The 19939-nt window shown below is 63.7% G+C and overlaps 1 protein-coding gene across 1 annotated transcript in view; it reads left to right on the plus strand.

The window, feature by feature from the left end:
* The window catches only part of Sardh (sarcosine dehydrogenase), a 49000-nt gene that overhangs the window by 4663 nt on the left and 24398 nt on the right, over positions 1-19939 (plus strand). The window contains exons 7-16 of the mRNA XM_048813426.1: positions 497-620; positions 816-916; positions 5384-5488; positions 6450-6579; positions 9887-9973; positions 10130-10465; positions 12627-12706; positions 13897-14073; positions 15356-15505; positions 17300-17413. Coding sequence (XP_048669383.1) covers positions 497-620; positions 816-916; positions 5384-5488; positions 6450-6579; positions 9887-9973; positions 10130-10465; positions 12627-12706; positions 13897-14073; positions 15356-15505; positions 17300-17413 — 1404 coding nt within the window. The remainder of the gene's footprint in view (positions 1-496; positions 621-815; positions 917-5383; positions 5489-6449; positions 6580-9886; positions 9974-10129; positions 10466-12626; positions 12707-13896; positions 14074-15355; positions 15506-17299; positions 17414-19939) is intronic.

Consider the following 19939-nt stretch of genomic DNA (forward strand, 5'->3'; position numbering starts at 1 on the left):
AGTGCTCGCCCCCTACCCAGCATCCTGCCCTGCTGCTCAAGCAAATCCGTTCAACGTTCCTTCTTATAATTTTTATCTTCATCTGTCTCAACCCCACACATAAATGTAGAAAGATTCAAAAAGGCAAGTAAGTAAAAAGGAAGAAATGAAGTCGCCCAGTGGTGCCCAATATTTCTTCTGTGGGGACACCACGTCCCACCTGAAGCAAGGGGGGTAGCACGGAGCTTTTCTTAACCAGGCAGTAGCCCACCTGCCTCTCCGGGGACAGCGCTTTCTTCAGGGTGGTCCCTCCACCTCCCCGTCTGCCACAGGTTCTCCAAGTCAGGGGTGGGCGGGCTCGGTTTCCTGGACTGTGGATTCCACTTCCCTGACCACATGAGGCCTGCCGCTAGCAGAAGCAGTGTCCCCAGGTCCCACCAAAAGGCGGCTGGTCAGGGCGGGGGTCAGCACCTCAGGGTTCCCCGAGTGATTCATAATCAGTTCCTCTCAATCCCAGGTCATTGAGAACTGTCCAGTGACTGGCATCCGTGTGCGGACAGATGACTTTGGGGTGCGGCGGGTCGCGGCTGTGGAGACCCAGCACGGCTCCATCCAGACGCCCTGTGTGGTCAACTGCGCAGGTGGGAATCATGTTTCTGCTGACCCCTGAGTGGCAGTGCTGGCTGTGCCCTGGCCAGGCCCCGCCTCTGCCCGGCCTCTGTCTGGGTGGGGGAAGCCTGGCCAGGGCAGACAGTCTGCAGAGCCTTGCTGCATCTTCTCGGGGGGCACCCCCTCTGGGTGCCAACAGAGCTGAGGGGCATGTGCTCTGCCCACAGGAGTGTGGGCAAGCACCGTGGGCAGGATGGCTGGAGTCAAGGTCCCACTGGTGGCCATGCACCATGCCTACGTTGTCACCGAGCGCATCGAAGGGATCCAGGTAGGTGGGCCGCCCCTGGCTGTGGGTCAGGCGGGGGTGGACAGGTGGGCAGGTGGGCAGGTGTGGGACTTAGCTCTGAAGCCCAGCGGGGCTCCCTCTGCCCTGAGCCTCGGTGGCCTGGTCTGTGAAATGGGGATGGTGGCACTGGGTGTCACTGGGTGGTGTCAGAGCTAAATGAAGTAGAGCAGGTGTGACCCTGAGGGTGTCGACCCCCTCGGCCTTCAGGGCCTGCTTCCTCCCTGATGCCTGACCCAGTCCAGCCTGTCCTGGGAGGTGCCGCCAGGCTAGCTCTGCCATGTTCCGTGCCCAGGAGCTCCCAATATGCCCGCGTGCCGTCTCAGAGTCCTGGGCTCAACCTCTCCGAGAGCCCTCTGCAGAGGGAGGCCAGGGCCCAGGTGCTCCTGCCTGCTCTCTGCTCCTGTCCCTCCCCACCCTCTCCCCCATGGTGGTGGCTGGCTCTTCCTGCCACCTTGCCACTGAGCACCCTCTTGTCCTCCACAGTTCACCCGAGCATCCGTCCCCCCCATCCCCTGCTGCCCATTCCCTCCACTTCTCACCCTTTGGCCTCGGCCTTCTCCCTCCCTTCATCTGTCCAGTCCCTTCTGTCTGTCCTCCCTGCTGTCCTCCCACCCAGTCACTCTTCCCTGATGCCTCCCTCCTCCAACGGCCCATGCAGTCACCTGGTGTCCTCACAGTCGTCTGCCTACCCCTTGGTCCTTAGGCCCTTCCATCCACCTCTCCACCCACCCCCCNACCCACCCCCCTCCCTCCCTCTGCCCTCCATCTCCCCCTTCGCCCTCTCCTCCACCGTCCATCCATTTATTAACCCACCTGTCCTTCCAGCTCTCCCTCCCTCCATATGCAGGGCCTGGGGGAGCTCCTCGCCCTGGGCCCTACTCCAGGAACCAGGGCTTTCCTGGAGAAAGGCCTTGCCTGGGGAGGGGGTCTGCGGGGAGCGCACAGTCAGTCAGTGCACAAGCAGCTCCACCACAGGCTGAGGAGGGCTCTGCTGGGTGGGCTCAGGCCGCCATCAGGACCCCAGCCCTGGCGCAAGGCGGAGCCTGTCCCAGTGGGCCATGCCCAAGGATACTTGATTGGCTGCCCTTGGGCCAACCAAGTGAGGCAGAGGCGAGGTCTGCCTGACAGTCCCTAGTCAACCCTGGTGGTCTTCCTTGGGGCTCCTAAAGGAGGTCATGTCTTTGCCAGGACCTGAGGTTGGTGGAGCAGGGCCATGCGCAGAGCCTGGTGGGCAGTTCACAGAGCCCAGGCACAGGCTGTGGGGTGGGGAGTGTGTGCGAGAGGCCAGGCTGTTCTGTGTAGGCCGGGTCCCAGCAGGGAGGGTCCTGGCCGTCTAACCCCCTGCTGAGAGGCTGGTCCCTGGGGGCTGCCCCCACCCTGCGGGAGCCTGGCTTCCCTGTGATTGCTGGGGAGAGCCAGAACCTGGGTGCAGTGGCTCCTTCCCTGGCCCTGGGCAAGCCCCTCCCCAGACACGCAGTGTCCATTCACAGAATGCATCTGAAGCCCCGCAAGAACTTGCTGAGGGCAGCTGGGGGCCACATGCTGGGTGACGGGTGAGAGACAGAGTTAGCTGAGGGCTCAATGGCCCACCTGTCCTTTCAGGTGGCCCCCAGCGTTGCTATCAGGCCGCTGTGGGCTCCAGGAGGGCCAGGCTGAGGCTAGGAGGATGGGGAGGGGGGCCGAGGCTGTGTCCTGTGGATGGGGCTGCAGGGAGGGTGTTCACCAGGTGTCCCCCTAGCCAAGGACTGGGCACCAGCCATCTGTCCCTAATTCCTAATTCTTGCAAATGCCTGAGTCCCTCTTCCTGGGAGGCGGCAGGCACAGTTGGCTGCCCCCCTCCACATGAATTCCAAGGTCAGAGTCAAGCTGGGGTGTTACTTACAAAACCATCAGGGCCCCCTGTGCCTCTGGGTGCCAGGGCACAAGGACAGGGCCACAAGCCCCAGCGGCTTGCCACTCGGTAGGAGACAGAGGGGTTGGGGTGGTGGGTGGTGACCCCCACACCCCTCTTGGTCCACTGGAGGGCTCTGGGAGGCTGGCCCTCTGGAGGCTGCAGGTGGGGGTGGTTGAATCTGGGAAAGAGCCGGGCGTCAGCCCTGGTCTGCCCACTGCTGGGTCTGACTCCTGAAGCTGGGGCGTGCTGCCTGCCTCTCCACCCACAGCTGCTCGGCCAGGCAGCCTGGTGCTCAGGTCACTGTTCCCCGACCCCACAGCCTGAGGGCCTGGGGGCTTCGGGCTGGGAGGGGAGCCCCTGCAGCTCAGGTGGGCGCCATCTTCCTGAGGGCTGAGGCTGTGCTGCTTGGGGCTCCCTGGCTCTGAGGAGTCCCAGTCCTGGGCTCTGGGCAGCTCTGCCCACTTCCTGGTGTGGCCACGGCCCCGTCCCTTTCCTCTTGGTCTCACATTCCCAGGGTCCTCCTGCCTGCTTCTGCAGACAAGAGCAGCTGTCACCGACTTTACCTGCCCCATGGGGCAGAAGCAAAGGCCCAGAGCTGAGCGAGGTGCCTGGCCTATGCAGGTGCTCGTGGGGTAGCTATGGGGACAGTGACCAGGGGCCTGGAGCCATCCAGCCCGCTGTGCCCTGGGGATCCCAGGTGAGGTTGGGGAAATCAGGCCTGCTTGCCAGGGGAAGAACCCCAGAGTTTGAAGCAGATGGAGGGTAGCAGCTGAGGTCAGGAGGCATCAGTGGGACCAGGGCCATGCTGGGACAGTCAGGGCAGGGTGGCTCCTGCGTGGAGAGATGGTGAAGGCGCAGGACACATGGTGCCCAGAGCAGCAGGAGACACAAAGGGCAGGAAAACCCGGACACCAACCTTGCTGGAGCAGAGGTCGCGCTTCCCTGGCCACTAGGTGTCCCCACTGTCCTGCTCTATGGAGCGCCTGGGCCGGGCTGTTTCTGGGGTAGGCTATTGCTAAACGGAGCTCAGTCACCATGACCCAGAGACCATCCACTCAGTGCAGATGCCGCTGTTCCCACCATGCATGGCAGGTCCCGGGAGCCAGTGGGAGGCAGGTATTCCGCCAGGTTGTCCCTTTGATGCCTGCATGTCCCCCTTCCTGCTCCCACGTCCCAGGTGTCTTCCCCAGTGAGGAGGTGAGAGGCGCAGGGAAGCGGCTCCTGGGGTGGGGAGCCCCGGGCAGCGCCTCTTCCACGCCTGCTGGTCTTCTGAGGTCTGGTTTTGCTTTGTTTGTTGGGTGGTTAAGCAGTAGGCAGGGTTTGCAACGCGGCTGGGTAAATATTAACTCCCGAGCAGACACGCGCCCACTTTTTTTGTGTTTCTGGAGTTATTAATAGTTCCCCACTGGTTTAGTTTTCTGTGTAGCTGTGTCTCTCTCACACACATACACACGCGCATGCACAGATACACACAGGTTCCCCCCATCCATCCTGGTATCAGCTGTCCCACTTCCCACCCCTCCCTGGCCCTGGCCAGCACTATCTGCTCTCTGTGGGTCTCCCTAGAGTGGACATTTGGTGTGGGTGGGATCTGCAGTCTGCACCTTTGTGCCTGGCTCCTTGCACCCCACCTGCCCTCCTGCTGCGCCAGGACGTCACACCCCACCACCCCACGTCTTATCCATCCACCTACTCACGGACAGTTGAGTCTTGTGGGTGCCAGGGGCAGAGCTGCTGGGAGCATCCACGCACAGTTCTGTCTTCACCTCCCTGGGGTGTGCCCAGAGGCGTGGAACTGCCGAGTCCGTGGCCAACCCCGATGACTCTCCAAGGGACTCGGCGCTTGGCGGTGTGCAGGGCTCAGTTCCCCCAGTCCCTCTCCCTCGCTGGGCCCAGCCTGTATGACTACAGCCACCGGAGGTTGGAAAGTCATCTTGGAGGGGACTGAGGGGCGTTTTCCTGATGGCCAGCATTCTGACCATTTGTCACACTTCTTTGGAGAAACTTCTCAGATCCCTGCCTGTTGTTAGAGGTTGCTTGTGGTTTCGGCGAGTCGTGAGAGTCCTTCGTGTGACCTGGGCCCGCAGACTTCCATGCGGGATGGGGAAGCCTTCCCTCCCGCTGTGGGTTCTGTGTCGGGGCGTGCTATCTGCATGCAGGGATGCATTCACTCCTCTTTGCTCCGGTGCCTTTCCTGACACAGCTGTCACCTGCTGTCCAGGTGGAAGCCCTGCACAGCTGCCCCTGAAGTGGCACCCGTGGTGGGGTTGAGACCCACCCCTGCCCTGGCCTTCCTGCCTTCCTGCCTGTGCCCTCTCCTCTCTGCCCCTTTTCTCTACCTTGTTGGTCTTCGTGGGGTTGGGGAAGGGGGCACTCAGGAGTCCTCCTGTGTAACTCAGACCCCTGCAGAGGGAGACACGCACCATCAGGAAATGCAAGCCAGATATGGGGTCCCGGAACAAGGAGGAGGCGCCATGGTCCACCTTGTGCAGGACACAGGAGCCGGGCCAGCCCAGCCCTGCCCGGCACCCAGGCCTCTGTGCTCTGCCTTCCAGAACATGCCCAACGTCCGGGACCATGACGCGTCTGTCTACCTCCGCCTTCAGGGGGATGCCCTGTCCGTGGGCGGCTATGAGTGCAACCCGGTCTTCTGGGAGGAGGTGAGCCCCCAGGGCCTGGATGGAGCAAGGGCAGATGCCCTGGCCCCAACAGGCCTGGAAAGTCTTGCTCTGACCCCGAAGAGCCTGGCACTCAGGCACGTGCAGAACCAGGGCAGGCAGGGCCTTGCAGCCGACGGCTGTGTGGAGGGCAGTGGGGACCCCAGAGGGGCCCAGGTCCACTCAGCCCTGATCCGTCTGTGACAACGCTGGCCCTCCCTGCCCCACAGCTGCAGCACTGTCTCCCCAGTCTGGCTACTCCCCTGCAGACCCTCCTGTGTTCACAAACAGATCAATCGCTGGCCACTTGGGCACCTGCTGCTCTGCTCTCTGGAGGCAGGAGACAGGGGAAGTCCCCGCCTGGGGGCCTGTGGTTTGCAATCAAACAGATAAGACACTTATTTCTGGGTGGTCACCCTGGATCCTCCAGAGGGACTGAGGAGAAAGGATGTCCTGCAGACGGGTGGTCAGGGCAGGGGCCCCAGGGAGCACCAAGGAGAGTGCACCAAGAACAGTGCCCACAGGCAGCTGCTCACCGGGCAGGGAGCTGCCTGTGAGGAGGCCCAGGGCGGCTCAGGCCTGCCCTTCTGAGGGGCTGAAGCAGATCAGAGGACACAGTCACTGGGGAAATGGGCAGGGATGGCTCCTGGTTAGTCACAGGCAGCCAGGTGCAGGGAGGGCATGCTGAGCTTTAGAACAGGTCAGAGGACGGGGAGGCAGGTGACCAGCTGGAGGTTGCGCGATACCTCGAGGGCAGCCAGGTGGGGGCTGGGCCCAGGCAAGAGGGGACCCAACCTGAGGGCTCCCCGGGGCAGCCCTGCCCTGGCCCTCAGATTGACCTGACTCAGTGGAGGCTGGCTGGGTACCTGTGTGGCCAGGGGTCTGGGCAGCTGTCACAGGCAGGTTTGGCAGGAGGTGTGTGTCCTTCTCAGGGCCAAAACCGACACCCCGTGCCCCTCTGCAGGTGTCGGACAAGTTTGCCTTTGGCCTCTTTGACTTGGACTGGGATGTGTTCTCCCAGCACATCGAAGGCGCCATCAACCGCGTCCCTGTGCTGGAGCGGACAGGGATCAAGTCCACTGTCTGTGGCCCAGGTGAGGGCCCTAAGCCCAGGGTGGGCAGTCTTCGGTCCCTGGGTGATGGCTGCTACTGGGGACACCCTTGCTGAGGGTGACCTGGGCTGGACCCGGGCAGCCTGGCACCTGCCTCACCTGCTCCTGGGCCTTGCTGGGTGATGCTCTCCTCCCCTCTGCAGGCCTAGGAGGGCAGTCATTGCCCCGGGCTCATGGCCAGGGCTCCCCCCGGGCAGGTGTGAGTCCCGATAGAGCTGCATCTGTGGACTTGGTTTTCATCTGTGAGTGGGAACGGGGGTTCCGTCCAGCACCCCGAGAGGCTGGGCAAGGCCTGGAAGGACGAGGCCTGTCCTGATGTGATGCTCACGTGTCCCCTCCCCATTCTGCACCCAGCTTCATGCCCCCTCCTCTGGTCTCAGCGGCCAGCACCCAGCAGGGCCAGAGACCAGTGGGGGAAGGAGAGGCTCTTGGCCAGGGCTCCCAGCCACAGGACCTACTCACTGGCCTCGGGAGGCTGGAGCAGAGAGTGGGCTCTGCTCCTGAGGCTGCGGCTGGTCCTGGGTGGGGCAGCCCAGGGGGCCAGTGCTCACAGGGCCTCCCAGGCTCTGTCTCAGGGGCAGGTGTAGGTCCTGGCAGAGAGGCAGTGTTTGGGAGGCAGGAGCCTCATGCTGACCTTGGCGGCCGATTTCAACAGCAGGACGCTCAGCTGCGGGCTTCTGAGCCGAGTGTGTGCGGCCCTGAGGCCTCAGCCAGCCAGGGGTGCCGCCTTCGCTCATGGGGCAATCAGTCGTTCCCAATAGCTCCAGACAGTCTCCAGCCAGCAGGGGAGGCCCAGGGCAGCAGCAGAGGGAGCCAGCCCTGGGCTGTGGGACGGTGTGCTGGGCAGGGCAGGCAGTAGACGTGTCCCACTTGGTGGGTCCTGCAGAATCTCAGGGGCATGCCCCCTCCCTCCAGGGGTGTTAGCCCTGCCCCCACTTCAGGGCCTGGAAAGGAAAGTTCAGAAAGACACAGCGTTGCCCTAAAGGAGAGTTGGTGGTCCCGAGCCCTGACAGGCCCAGCAGTGGTGGTCAGCCCTCCGGCACCTCAAGGGTGCTGTGTGGTGGAACACCTGCTGGGCAGGGCCGGCCACAGGTACAGTGCGGGCCTGGCCCCAAGTGCAAGTGGAGGCAGGGCTTAGGAGGTCAAGGGTCGTGGGCCAGCAGGGGAGGGGAGTCTTGATGCAGAGGGGCTGCAGGAGTCCGGCCCCCTGTCCAGAGGTGCTTGGCGTCTGCACGGCTGAGGCACACTGCTCCGGCTCTTGGCTCCTGAGGCAGGCTGTGGTGTGTGCGCGGCCCCCAGGGAGCAGCAGATGGGGCTCGGGCAGCCGGCGGTGTGCAGGTGGGCGCGGCGTGGCCGTGACTCACCATCTCCCGCAGTACCCTCGACTGCGTGGGACTGAGGCGAGAAGCGCAGGAAGACTCCCGGGGGCACGCAGAGTCCCAGTGGCTCTGCGCTCCAATTAGACTGGGGACTCGTCACTCCCCCACAAGCCCTATTTTGGGGGAGGTGAGCATGCGGGACGTTCTGCGTCTGTCTCTGCTGCAGTGGGTGGTTTCGTCAGGAGACCAGCGTGTCTCCTCCCAGACACAGCCCATGGCCTGGCCCCCAGGGAAGAGCAAGGGCCTCCCGGGCCTGGGGAAGCCTGGGGGTCGACCTTGCTGCCCACTAGGGCTGGGAGATCAGAGTGGAAGTGGTCGTCCACTGCCTGGGGTCCCTGCGTCCCCATGTTGCCCATCCTGCCTGAGCCCTTTCACATCTGGCCCCTGGCACCTGCCTCCTGAGCTCTGCCCCGGCTCCCCGCGGGGCTGTTACGCGCTGCCCCGCCTGCCTGGGACAGTCCCAGCGGCCCAGCATACGGTGGTCACAAGCCAACCCCACCTTCACCAGGCTGGCCCCTTCCTCCCCCGCATCACCTTCTCCACTGCCCTCTTCTCACCCAAATGACCGCTGCAGCTCTTGTACCCACCACCAGCCTCGCATAGGACCCCCAGAAGGTCCCCAGCACCTCATCACAGGCACCCCTGCCCCAGGGCCCTCTGGGAGGAGTGGACCCCCGCCCTGGCCTCAGGGCAGCCTCCGTGGGTCAGAGCCTTCCTTCTTTCCTCCCTGTCTCCACCAGCTGAAAGTAACTGCAGCCACCCAGCCGCCTCCAGGTCCCCCTGGTGACGTGCCACCTAAGCAGCCAGGGCTGCTGGACCAACCAAGGCCGGCCCTGGGTGCTTTCCCTTCCTCCATGTGGCCCAGAGCCGCTCCCATGCACACAGAGTCACCCCTCTTTGGGAGCCCAGTCCCTCTTGGTGCCGGGGCAGATTTCCGACCAAGTACACCTGGGAGGAGCTTCCCGGGCCTGCCTCACCTCTCCCAGCCGCCGGCCCTGCCTCGAAGGTGCCCAGCACTTTCCTGTCCCCACAGTTGGCTGCCTTCTGCTCAGACACCACCCTGGAGGGTCAGAGGCTGAGGCCCCGCTGGTGGCCAGGCAGCCCTGACCACCAGTAGAGTGACTGGGATACGCAGACCCAATGCCCACCAGCTTCCTCGCCCATAGGTGGCCAGGAGCAGTCGGTCCTCACTGCTGACCCTCACCCGCTGCACCTTCTTGCAAGGTGTCCTCGGTCCTGCTCATTCAAGTGTTGTCCATATCCTTCACACAGCCAGGAAGGGGTAGAGTGGGGATGAGCCTGGGGCAGCAGCTTTATGATCAGGGCCCTGAGTCCCTCTCCCTCCATGTTCTGGGCTCTGAGGCACAGGGGCAGGGGCAGAGTGGAAATCTTAGTCCCCTATCTCAAAGAACTTATGCTCACTTATTCATTCAACAAACATTTATTAAGCACCTCTGCTGGGCTCTGTGCTGTCTTTGGGACACAGCAGTGAGCAAAACCATCCCTTTCCCTGCATGGTCAGTGGACAAGGGGGTCGGGAAAGGCCCTGTGTTGGCAGAATAATGATAGCTTGGGACAGAGCTGAGCCCCACAGGTGGAGCTGGGCAGGCGCTGCCTGGGTGGCTCTGGCAGCAAATGCCCAGGTGCTCAGGGGAATGGGACAGGGGCGGTCCAGGGAGGCTCCCTGAAAGGGCATTGCTTGAGGCCAGGAGGCTCTGAATGCAGCAGGCACAGGCAGGGGTAGGGTGGCCTTGGCTTAGGAGGGCTGAGCTGGGGAGGAAGGCGGCCAGGAGTCCCCTGGGCTGTCACTGTGCCCCGTGGCCTGGCTGCCCTCACTGCTGTCTCTGGAGACCCCCCCCCCCGGGGCGGCCGAGGGCTGGAGGGGGCTGCAGGTCTCCCGTCTCTTTCAGAGTCCTTCACGCCCGACCACAAGCCCCTGATGGGGGAGGCACCTGAGCTGCGGGGGTTTTTCCTGGGCTGTGGCTTCAACAGTGCAGGTGAGCCCGGGCCATGGTGAGGTCCTCGGGTTCCCAGACTCTGGGTGGGCAGGGGAGTGTGAGAGTGGGCTTGGGGTGTGCTGCCCGCGGAGAGGGGAGCCTGGACTGGACGTGGGCCTGGGGACCGCTGCAGCCCTGTGCTTCCACCCCTGCCAGGAATGATGCTGGGCGGCGGCTGCGGGCAGGAGCTGGCCCACTGGATCATCCATGGGCGCCCAGAGAAGGACATGTATGGCTACGACATCAGGCAAGTGCTGCCACCAGGTCCCCAGGCCGGGCCAGCAGTGCCAGGATGGGGAGGGGAGAAGGTGGGGACTCTTCAGGAAGGTGCCGTCCCTGGAAGCCAGGAGCCTTCCTGGAGGAGGCAGCAGGGGGGAGGAAGGGGAGGAGGCTGCCAGCAGCAGCAGCAGAGTCCGGGGGTCACTGGCTTTGGCAGATCCACGGCCCCTCACGGTTCCCGGGTCTCCTGTCCCGGCCCCTGCCTGACCCTCTGTCCCTAGCAGCAGGACCTCACGGCCACTTTGCACATGGGAAGACTGAGGCCTGTGGAGCTGGGGGGCAGGGCTGAGCTGGGACAGTAACTGCCTGTGTGTGTGCCGTCACCAGGGCAGGAGCTCTGGCCCGCGGCCTGTGCCCTCATTCCCTGGCAGAGCCCACCTGGGCTGTGGGCAGGAATGTGATGCCAGGCAGGCCTGGGCGCAGGGAGGGGCTTGGCTTTGGGTGGAGCTGGGGCAGGGGCTTGGATGCTGGTGGCAGGAGCCAGGAGGGTCCCAGCGGCCGGCCTCGTGGCCTTCTGCAGTCAGGGCCATCTCTTGGAGTCCAGGACAGTGTCCAGGTGCTCCCAGACAAGGAGGGTGGCTCCCCACTCTCTCCTGACCCAAGCCCAAAGCTCATGCCCACGACAGTGTCCTGAGCTCACAGCTGGCCCTGGCCGGGCACACTGGGCTCTGCAGGACTCCACCGGGTGGAGCATCTTGGCGGGAGGCTGCTTGGCCCCTGCTCGGTCCACACCTCCATGTGCTCCTGTCAGGCAGGCCCCTGGGGACCCGGCTGCCCATGTGCCCAAGATGGGGACAGTGTGGGGTGGAGGGGTGTGTCCAGCTGGGAGAGCCCCTCGCTCCCGCTGGCTCCTTCCCTCCTGGCCTGCGGAGGACATTACCCGCGGTGGGAGGTGATGTCTGGCTCTCGCGGACAGACGTCTCTCTGGGGCTGAGATCCCATGCCACGCCCTGCACCGCCCTGGTCAGTGAGGTCTGCACTGGGCCCCTGGAGCTGATCCAGGGCTGCACCCGTGCATGCTCCCCAGGGAGGAATGTTCTAGAAATGATACAGTTGCAGGACACCTGGGGAGGGAGGGTCCCAGCTCCTCCTGCAGACAGCAGCGCAGGACCCTGTGGGGGTCACCCAGCAGTGCAGCTGGGGCTGTCCTCAGCGCTGGCCGTCCCTGGGGGCACCAGACCTGCTGGTCCACAGCCCTCTGTGCTGTGTGGCTTCCATACCCGGCGCGGCAGCAGAGTGGGCGCCTGCCACCACCAGGGCTGCTGTGGACCTGGAGCCGTCCACTCTCACCAGAGCTTCCGCCACCCGGCCTGAGCCAGGGCAGAGCAAGACGCAGGCCCTGCAGGAGAGAGTGAGGCGTCAAGGAGGGCGCAGCAGAGAGCCGTCCAGAGAAGCCGGCTTCAGAGGAAGGGCCGGCTCCAAACGTAGGGCTCCTGTGCCCGCCTGTGACCTCAAGAGGTCAGGCAGAGTGCACCACAGCCACCCCTTGTCCTACACATGGGGGCAAGCTCGGAGCGGGAGGGCCCCAGACGGGGCAGTGGGTGCCAGTGCTGGGTCCTAGGCATGTCTGGCTCATGGGCAGCTGCCCCCGGGTGGCAGGGTGGTGGAGTGAGTTGAGCCAGGTGGGTTTCAGTCGCCAGCCCACACTATCCACCGTTGGCCCTGGGCTGGAGGCTCCTCTTCTCCGAGCCTCAGTTTCTGCTTCTGTGAACTGGGCACAATGACCTACCTCCCAGAGTGCGTCTGAGGCTCACGAGTGGACGCTGTGCCCAGTACCTGACATGGGCAGGGTCAGAGCAGGTCCGTCTTATCAGGAAGGCCCTTGGGGCAGGTTAGCTAGGAGAAGAGTCCTTCCTTGTTCAAGTGAAGAGTGTAGCCCTGGCTGAGGCCCCAGCTGTGGGTCCCTCTGCCCACTGCTCACAGGCCCCTGTGGGCCACAGGGGGTGTTGGGGGCCTGATTTCACTCCCTGCAGGTCTCTGACCCTGCTCCTACTGAGCTGAGGCCCTATGGCCCCCGCCCCACAGATAGGAGCAGAAGGGCCAGTGGAGAAGGGGCCAGCTGGGCCTGCCACGTGGCCAGCAGCGTCTGCTGCTGTCTGATGGTACAGGGCCCACCCAGCCCCGGCCACACCACCCCGGGGCCTAAGGAGGGGCCCCCACCAGGAACAGCACTCCCAGCAGCTGAGAGACCACCTGGCTCGTGCCCATAGCCCTCAGTGCCCGGGGGCAGCCCAGCCATGGAGTGCAGTGAGGGCCCAGGGGTCCCCCTGGATGCCTTCCTCCCCAGCTCAGCCCTCCTCAGCCAAGCCCTTGCCCTGCACATGGGCACGCTGCCCCTGTGGCTGGACACACAGTTTTTGATTGTGGCCTCCAGACTCCTCACCCAGCGTGAGCCCCCTGAGCCTCAGTGTCCCCAAGTGTGATGTGGGCCCTATGAACAGGGCAACTCTGAGGGTGAGGAGAGGGTTCTTGCAGAATGTGCTCTGCCCTGGGCCCAGGCTGGAGGAGAGGCCCCTGCAGAGAGCGGACACTGGAAATAGTGTCCTCACCTTGACCGCTCCCCGCCCCCAAGACTGCCCACCCCAGACCAGAGTCATGCCTTGCCAGACTCTCACACGGTCCAGGAGCTGCCCAGCCACTGAGGCTCTGACAGGTATCCCTGAGGACAGAGGCCCGGCCAGGACGTGGCTGTCCAGGTGGTGGACCGTGGAGGGTGACGGGACTCCTAGCTAGAGAGGGCAGACCGCTGGAGGCTGGGGCGAGCCAGAGTCTGAGAGCTGGGCAGTGTGGGGAGGGGACTGCAGGGCCCTGACCCTGCGGGGCCAGAGGTCGGACTCTGTCCTGCAGCAGATCTGTGGGGTCTCACCCAGGTGGCCCGTCCCACTTGAAGGCAGGAGTGGGGACCAGGAACCCTCAGCATTCAGAATATGGACAGTGGAGGCCATGGAACAGGCTGGACCTGAGCCCAAGGCCCTGGTGGGGACGGGGACCCTGCAGGCCCTGGGCTCCTGGACCCCACTCTGCAGGCAGCCCTGGGGGCCACAGGGGAGGGGCTGGGGCCTCTTGGCACCTAGCCCCAGGAGGCCTCTGGGAAGGGTGGGGGTCCAGTTTATGCTCGGTCCTGGGCCACCTGGCCCAGGCGGTGTCGNCTGGGGGGGCTCCTGTGGGGCCCAAGGGAGGAGATGTCCTGGAGAACCAGGAACTGTCCGGACGCTGGGAGCAGTGCTGGAGGCAGGGGCACGGAGGGCAGCAGCTAGACCCCTGTGCCCAGGCCGGCCTCCTGCTCCGCAGCCGGCTGGGATACTCTTCTCCTGGTGGGCGAGCTTCCACCTAGGTGATGAAACCCACTGTCAGGCACTCTTCCCTGGGGCCGGCGCTGTGACTCTCCTGGCCCCAGGACCTAGGCGCCCCTCGGTGTCCATCCCTGGTCATCCTAGCCAGAGGCTCTGCTTACTGGGGAACAGGAGTGATGGTTTTTGACAATTGAGGGCCTCAGGCAAAGTCTCTGGAGTGGACAGGTGGGGCAGGAGGCAGGCCCCGGGAGCAGGCAGCAGCTAGGCTGGAGAAGGGGCCTCCCCCCACTGACCCTCCCATGCCAGGACCCAAAAGGACCTGGTGTCTGCTGTACCACCCCCCAACCCCAGGAGAGGTCTGGGATGTCCGCCGTCAGTGGGCTGGCTCCAGCCCGGTTGCGCTCCCAGGCCTCACAGAACCTTGGGGTCTCTGCAGCTGGACCCTGCTTTGAGCCACCCCCTGCCAGTCCCGACAGCTCAGAGGCCTGCCCGAATGAACTCAGGGTCCCTGGGCTCACGATGGCTCAGGTGAGCTCATAACCCCAGGATCTTCCCAGGAGGCTCTGCAGGGGCTGAACCCCTCCATCCAGAAGGGAGCCTCGGTCCCCGACACGTGCTTTTTAGAATAGAGACGCCTTCCCCCTTTAGCATCTTGAGACCAACCTTCTTGTCCTTTGAAGGTGACCAATGGGGCACACCCACCACTGTGCACTGACCACTGCTCTTCGGGGACCCCAACATGCAGGGAAGCCATGCCAGTGTCCAACCCCAGCCCTTCTCCCTGCCTGGGTCCCCATGGATGGAGGGAGGGGACGGTTGCAGCTGTGCCTGTCTTTGCCCTGTACCACCCAGGGCTGGGCACACTGCCCGCCAGCCAGTCTGAGCTTCAGATGCCCTGCTGGCTCTGGCCCACTGCCTGGTGCTGGTCAGTGGGGTTGACCATGGGCAGGACTCTTCCAAACCCACAGTGGGATTTTTCTTTTTTCCCTAAATCAAGTTAATTTTCAGAGAAAAGTGCCTGGACGTCACTTTATTATGCCCTGGTGGTTCTGCTCGTGGTAAGAGCACAGAGCGTGAGGCCGGCCCTTTACCCATTTTAAAGGGTGCAATTTAGGGCACTCAGTCCCCTCCTTGCTGGGCAGCCATCAGCCCTGCTCAGTGTCCATGTGACAGGGCTCTTCTACCTGCGTGACAGTGAGCAGCTGCTGTGGACGTCCATGTGGAGTGCCAGTGAGGCCCTGCTTCGCCCTGGGTGCACACACAGGCAGAGCTGCTGGTCACACACTCCAACCTGGATTTTCTGAGTGCTCTGAGCCTGGAGGTCAGGGTTCCTGGACTCACTGCCTGGAGAGGAGCTCCTGGCCCGTTGGTGGTCGCCTGTGTCCTCACGGGGAAGACAGAGGGCACTCTGGCCTCTCTTCAAAGGGCACCTGTCCTATGGACTAGGACCCACCCTAGGATCTCGTTGAGCCTCTTACCTCCTCACAGGCCCTGACCCCAAGAACAGGTCACTGGGGTTAGGGCTTCGCCACAGGAGTTTGTGGGGACACGATGCGGTCCATAGCCGCTGATGCGTCTCCAGGTTGGGGGTTCCCGGGGAGGCACGGGGTGCGGGGGAGCTCCGGGATGCGCTGGCTGTAGAACTCCGGATCTTTAGGTTTTTCAAAGATTTGGATTTTTAGTTCATCATTTAGAAAGTAGAATGTGGAAAGCATTAGAGCCAGGCCAACCTGGGCTTGAAGACGCATCACAATAATTGAGATGAGGAGTGGCACAGTTGACAGAAGAAAGGGACTGTAAAAGTTGAAAGGAAAGAAAGATGAAGAATCAGGCGGGGGACCTGGCCCTGTGTGACGGGTGCTGTCCCCTCCCACAGGAGCTCCTTGAACAAGGCTGCGTGTTCCAGGAGCGGCACGGCTGGGAGCGGCCGGGATGGTTCAGCCCTCAGGGGACCGCTCCGGTGAGTGGTCCCAGCGGTGGCTGAGGGTCTGTGCAGCCCAGAGAACCTGCCCTGCTGCCCTCAGCCCACCCTGAGTCGGGGCAAGCCCGGTTCAGAGCAGGCGGTGCAGCCGGAGAGCAGCCGGGCCTCCCCGGGCACTGTGCAGGCTTCCCTGCCCGGGTGCGCTCTGTGGGCAGAGCAGAGGGTGTCCCGCCTGGGCACAGCTCGAAGACTCCCCGGTGGTGGGAGGGACTCGGCCTTCACATAGCTTTCTGCACGTATTTTTGGCAACTCCAACTGTTAGTTTATGTTAGTAGGAGGCTGGTTAGTGGGAGGGTTTATGCTCGATGTGTTCAGCTTGTCTACTGAGATGCCCCACGCCCTGGCCTCCGAGGACCTTCCTGGGCCTCCCTGCTCCTCCTGGGGATGGGCCCTTGGAGCAGCCTTGGGGCTTGGAGACGGGCTGGGCTGGGCTGGGTGCGGATCTGTACATCAAGCCCTTTCCTGTCGCTGTGCTGCTTTGCCTTCTCCCAGTGGGACCCTCCCCCATCTCCATGGCAACCCACCTCCACGGCCCATTTCCTGGGCACCCTTAGGGGAGACGGGAGCCACAGCTGGCTCACAGGGCCTTGGGCCCCGTGTGGATGTCCTCAGAGCCTCCTCAGTCACTGCCACTTCTCTCGCTAGTCCCGAGGACATATGGTCCCTGGGGACAGTGCAGAAGGCTAGGCCTGGGCAGACCTGCCCTTTTAAGCCTGGAAGCCCCTCTGTCCTGGAGTCCTGGACAAGGAGAGGGGCATGGAATACCCTTGGGCCCCATGAGCAGATTTTCACCCAAGGGGGCCATCTGGGAGTCCAGGAGACTGGGAGATGCCTCCTGATTCCTGGCACCTCTTTGGGGCTACAGCGGGGGAGCAGGCCTGCTGGGGTCTCCAGGGCGGGCGAGCATGCCCCGCTAGGGAGGGAGAGGGGCTGTGGAGCCCGCCAGGCAGTCCTCGGTTCCACTGGGTTCCCACCTGTGGAAAGGCGTGGCCCCAGGCAGACTGGCGGCCCTGGAGGTGAGGATGGCCTGCTCCTTACACCCTGTGCAGAGGCCGGCAGGGAGGAAGGGGGCTTTCGCAGGAGCAGAGGCCAGGAGGTCCCAGGGTCGTGGGGCATCTGAGAGAGGCAGGCAGCTCACAGGAGAGGTGAGGTGAAGGTGCAGGAGCCCGACAGGGAGCCCCCACTCACGCCCGCCCAGCATGACACAGCCTTGGGTGCTTGTCAGCGACCTCAGGCAAGGTGTGACCTCTTTGTGCCTCAAATTCCTCATCTGCAGAAGGGGTCACCCTTGTGAGGAGCATGGGCCACGTCAGCAGGGCTTGTCCCAGGGTGGAAACGAGTCCCACAGAAATCGCACCTGCGCCATGGCCAGGACGTGCCAACCCCTGACCTTCGCCCTTCTCAGCGGGTCACTTCCCTCTCTGCCCAACAGCGCCCTGAGAGCCTCTCTGGCCTCCTCACCCCTCACTCCCTAAATTGGGATCCAGCCTCTTCTCCCCCACCCCGGGGCCCCTACTGGTCCCCAGCTCTTAGACCCAGTAACAGGCGCCACCTGTGCAGCTGTTGATATTGCCTAGGCTGCACCCCCCTCCCACCCCGGGTCCACCACCCACACGCATGCCCACTGGACAGGAGGAGCTAAGGGCAGCACCAGCCTGTCTCCCAGGACTAGCGCACTACCTGCCCAGTGGTGGGCCCAGCCTATTTGTAAAGAGAGGGAGGGAGGAAGAGAGGAAGAGGGGAGGCGGGCAGTGACCATGTCCTCTGCCCCAGGTCCCCGACTACGACTACTACGGGGCCTACGGGAACCAGGTGCACCAGGACTGTGCCTACACCAGGCTGCTGGGGGACGAATACACCTTCGAATTCCCGCCCCACCACTGTGTGGTAAGCAGCCGGCACCCTCCCGTGGCCCAGTCCCCCTCCCCATCCCCCTCCCGGCCCCTCATGCAGAATTCTCACCTGAGCTGCCTGTGGGGGCCCTCAGCCCAGCCCCTGGGGCTCCTGCCAGCCTCATGCCCTGCTCCGGCTGACTCAGCTGTGGGACAGTCACCTGACAGTGGTTGTCAGCAGAATCACCTGAGGGCAAATCCCATTGCTCAGGGCAGCCGCAGCGGGGGTGGGCCAGGAGGCCTGGGAGGTGGGCCAGGTGGCCTGGGTCGGCTGTGTGGCCTCAGGCCAGGCCAGCACCCCTCTGAGCCCTTCTTGGTCCTGAGGCTGCCTGACGGATGGGTCTTCCTCCGGCAGAGGGCTCTGACCACAGCTGTAGGTCCAGGACAAGGTGGGCTTGCTGATGCTGGGCACCTGGCCCCTGAATGGGCCCCTCCAGGGGACAGCAGGGAACAGAGCTGGGGAAGCTCTGCTGTTACAATCTGCGTGCTACAGACTTCTGCCCCTTCCTCCAAAAATGGTCAGGTGAAGCTGGCCAGATGGAGCCCCGGGCAGCCCACAGCCCCTTGGTGCCCGGCTCCCCATTACCCTGGGCTGAGCCTGGGCTGGGCCTCCCCTCCAGCAGCCTGCACCCCGCAGGCAGCTCCCGTGCAATAAGCAAAGCCCCGCCCACCCCTAGCCCAGCCACCTGCTGGGCACTACTGCTGTTCCTGGGCCCTTGTGCCTGGTCTGGGAGCAGAGCCAGCCCTCAGCAGGACCCAGGGCCCAGGGTGGGGAGCCTCGGGAGGGGCCCTGGTGCCTGACAGGGCTTCATGGGGGAGCCACTCTGCTCAACCTTGCTGAGAAGGTTGATGCTCTCTGTGTTGCCCTGAAGCCCCCAGTGCTCCTTCAACAGGAGCGGGTCTTGAGGGAGGGGACCATTTATCTCCACCACTGTCCCCACTGTCCCCAAAGCTTGCTCCAGTGCAAGTTTGGGCAGAGGCCTGGGGAGAGGCCGTGCTGAGGGGGAAGCAGGAGGCCCCTGGTCACGAAGCGCGGGCGCTGCAGACGGGCTCAGCGCCCGGTCCCTGGCGGTGCCTCCCTCACGGGAGTCGCGGGGCTGCGGGGCTGCGTCTGGCACCTTCAGGCTGCAGCTCCCGAAGCCTCTGGGACTCCCGGCCCTGAGGATGTGGAGGCTCCGGGAGATGCCAACTTGGCTGGGTGTCTTCACCAGCCTCCGCACCGCGGCTGAGACGGTCCCAGCGCAGGAAACGCGCTCACTGTTAGTGCTGGCAGCCGCCCCAGGCTGGGCAGACGGCGGGCAGCAGCCCAGGACGCTGCTTGGGGTTTTGGTTTTGGTCTGCAAACAGTGGGTGCTCCATAAAGGCTAGTGATGTCAGGAGGGAGGCTGACGAGCAGCTGAAGGGCAGGGAGGAGGAGATGCCCACGGTGTGCTGCAGAGTGACCACCTGTCCCAGGGGGCAGCTGGGCGGCAGTGCTGCCCATTTGCCTGGAGTGGACACTGGCCCATTTCCATGTTTCCCCGTGTGGCATCTCTGAGCATTGGGGTGAGACCGAGACCCACAGTGGGCTCCCATGGGCTCCTTTGCTCCTGTGCCACCCGAGGCCCCCTAGGGCACCTGAGCCTGGCGGTGGCCACCTGTGGGGCGGGCTGGGGAGGACATAGTGCAGCCCGAGGCACATGGGGCCCGCCTGGTGTGGGAAAGCCGCTGCCATGGTCACATTCAGGGTTGGTCATGGTCTGCTCAGTGGTCAGGGGGCAGTGTGGGAGGGAAGGCCGAAGACCCACTGAGGTGCTGGTGGGCCGTGGGGAGGGCAGTGGGAGAGCTGGGTTGGCCGTGATTCACATACCGTGTGGTTCATCCATCGAAAGGGCCGGATTCGGGGATTTTCAGTGAGTTCACAGGGCCGTCGCACGGCCATCAGCGCAGTCTAGTTCTGGACACCCCCTTATCCACCCTGTCCCACCCCAGGCCACAGCAGCCACTAATCTGCTTCCTGTCTCTAGGAGCTGCCTCGTGTAATCCATTTAAGGGGATTCATAAAATAGATGTGCTTTTGTGGCCAGTTTCTTTCATTAGCAGAATATCCTCAAGGTCCTTCTGTGTGGTGGTATGTGGTGGCGTGTGGTGGCGTGTGGTGTTTGTACTCGCTGCCTCTTGCAAACTGGAGCCTGCTGCAGGCACATGCCACAGTTCATCTGTCCATTCGTCTGTGGATGGGCCTTAGGGTTGCTCCCGTTTGGGGCAGTCATGAATGGTGTGCTGGGAACATCCGGGTGCAGGTTGTGTTCCGATGCCCGGGCTGGAGTGGCCGAGGTGTGGTCACTCTGTCCAACAGTGGTCTCCCCCCAGCAGTGTGTGTGAGTTCCAGCTCCTCCCCGGCTTCGACGGCCACTCTCGCCAAGCTGCAGGGGGTGAAGAGGGGTCCCGTTGCGGTTTTGACCTGCGTGTCTAACTATTCGCCTTGCACACCTTTTCGTGGGCTGTTGGCCCCTCGATATCTTCTCTGGGGAAATGTCTA

This window comes from Marmota marmota, unplaced genomic scaffold (assembly GCF_001458135.2).
Source record: "Marmota marmota marmota unplaced genomic scaffold, marMar, whole genome shotgun sequence".
Taxonomy (NCBI): domain Eukaryota; kingdom Metazoa; phylum Chordata; class Mammalia; order Rodentia; family Sciuridae; genus Marmota; species Marmota marmota.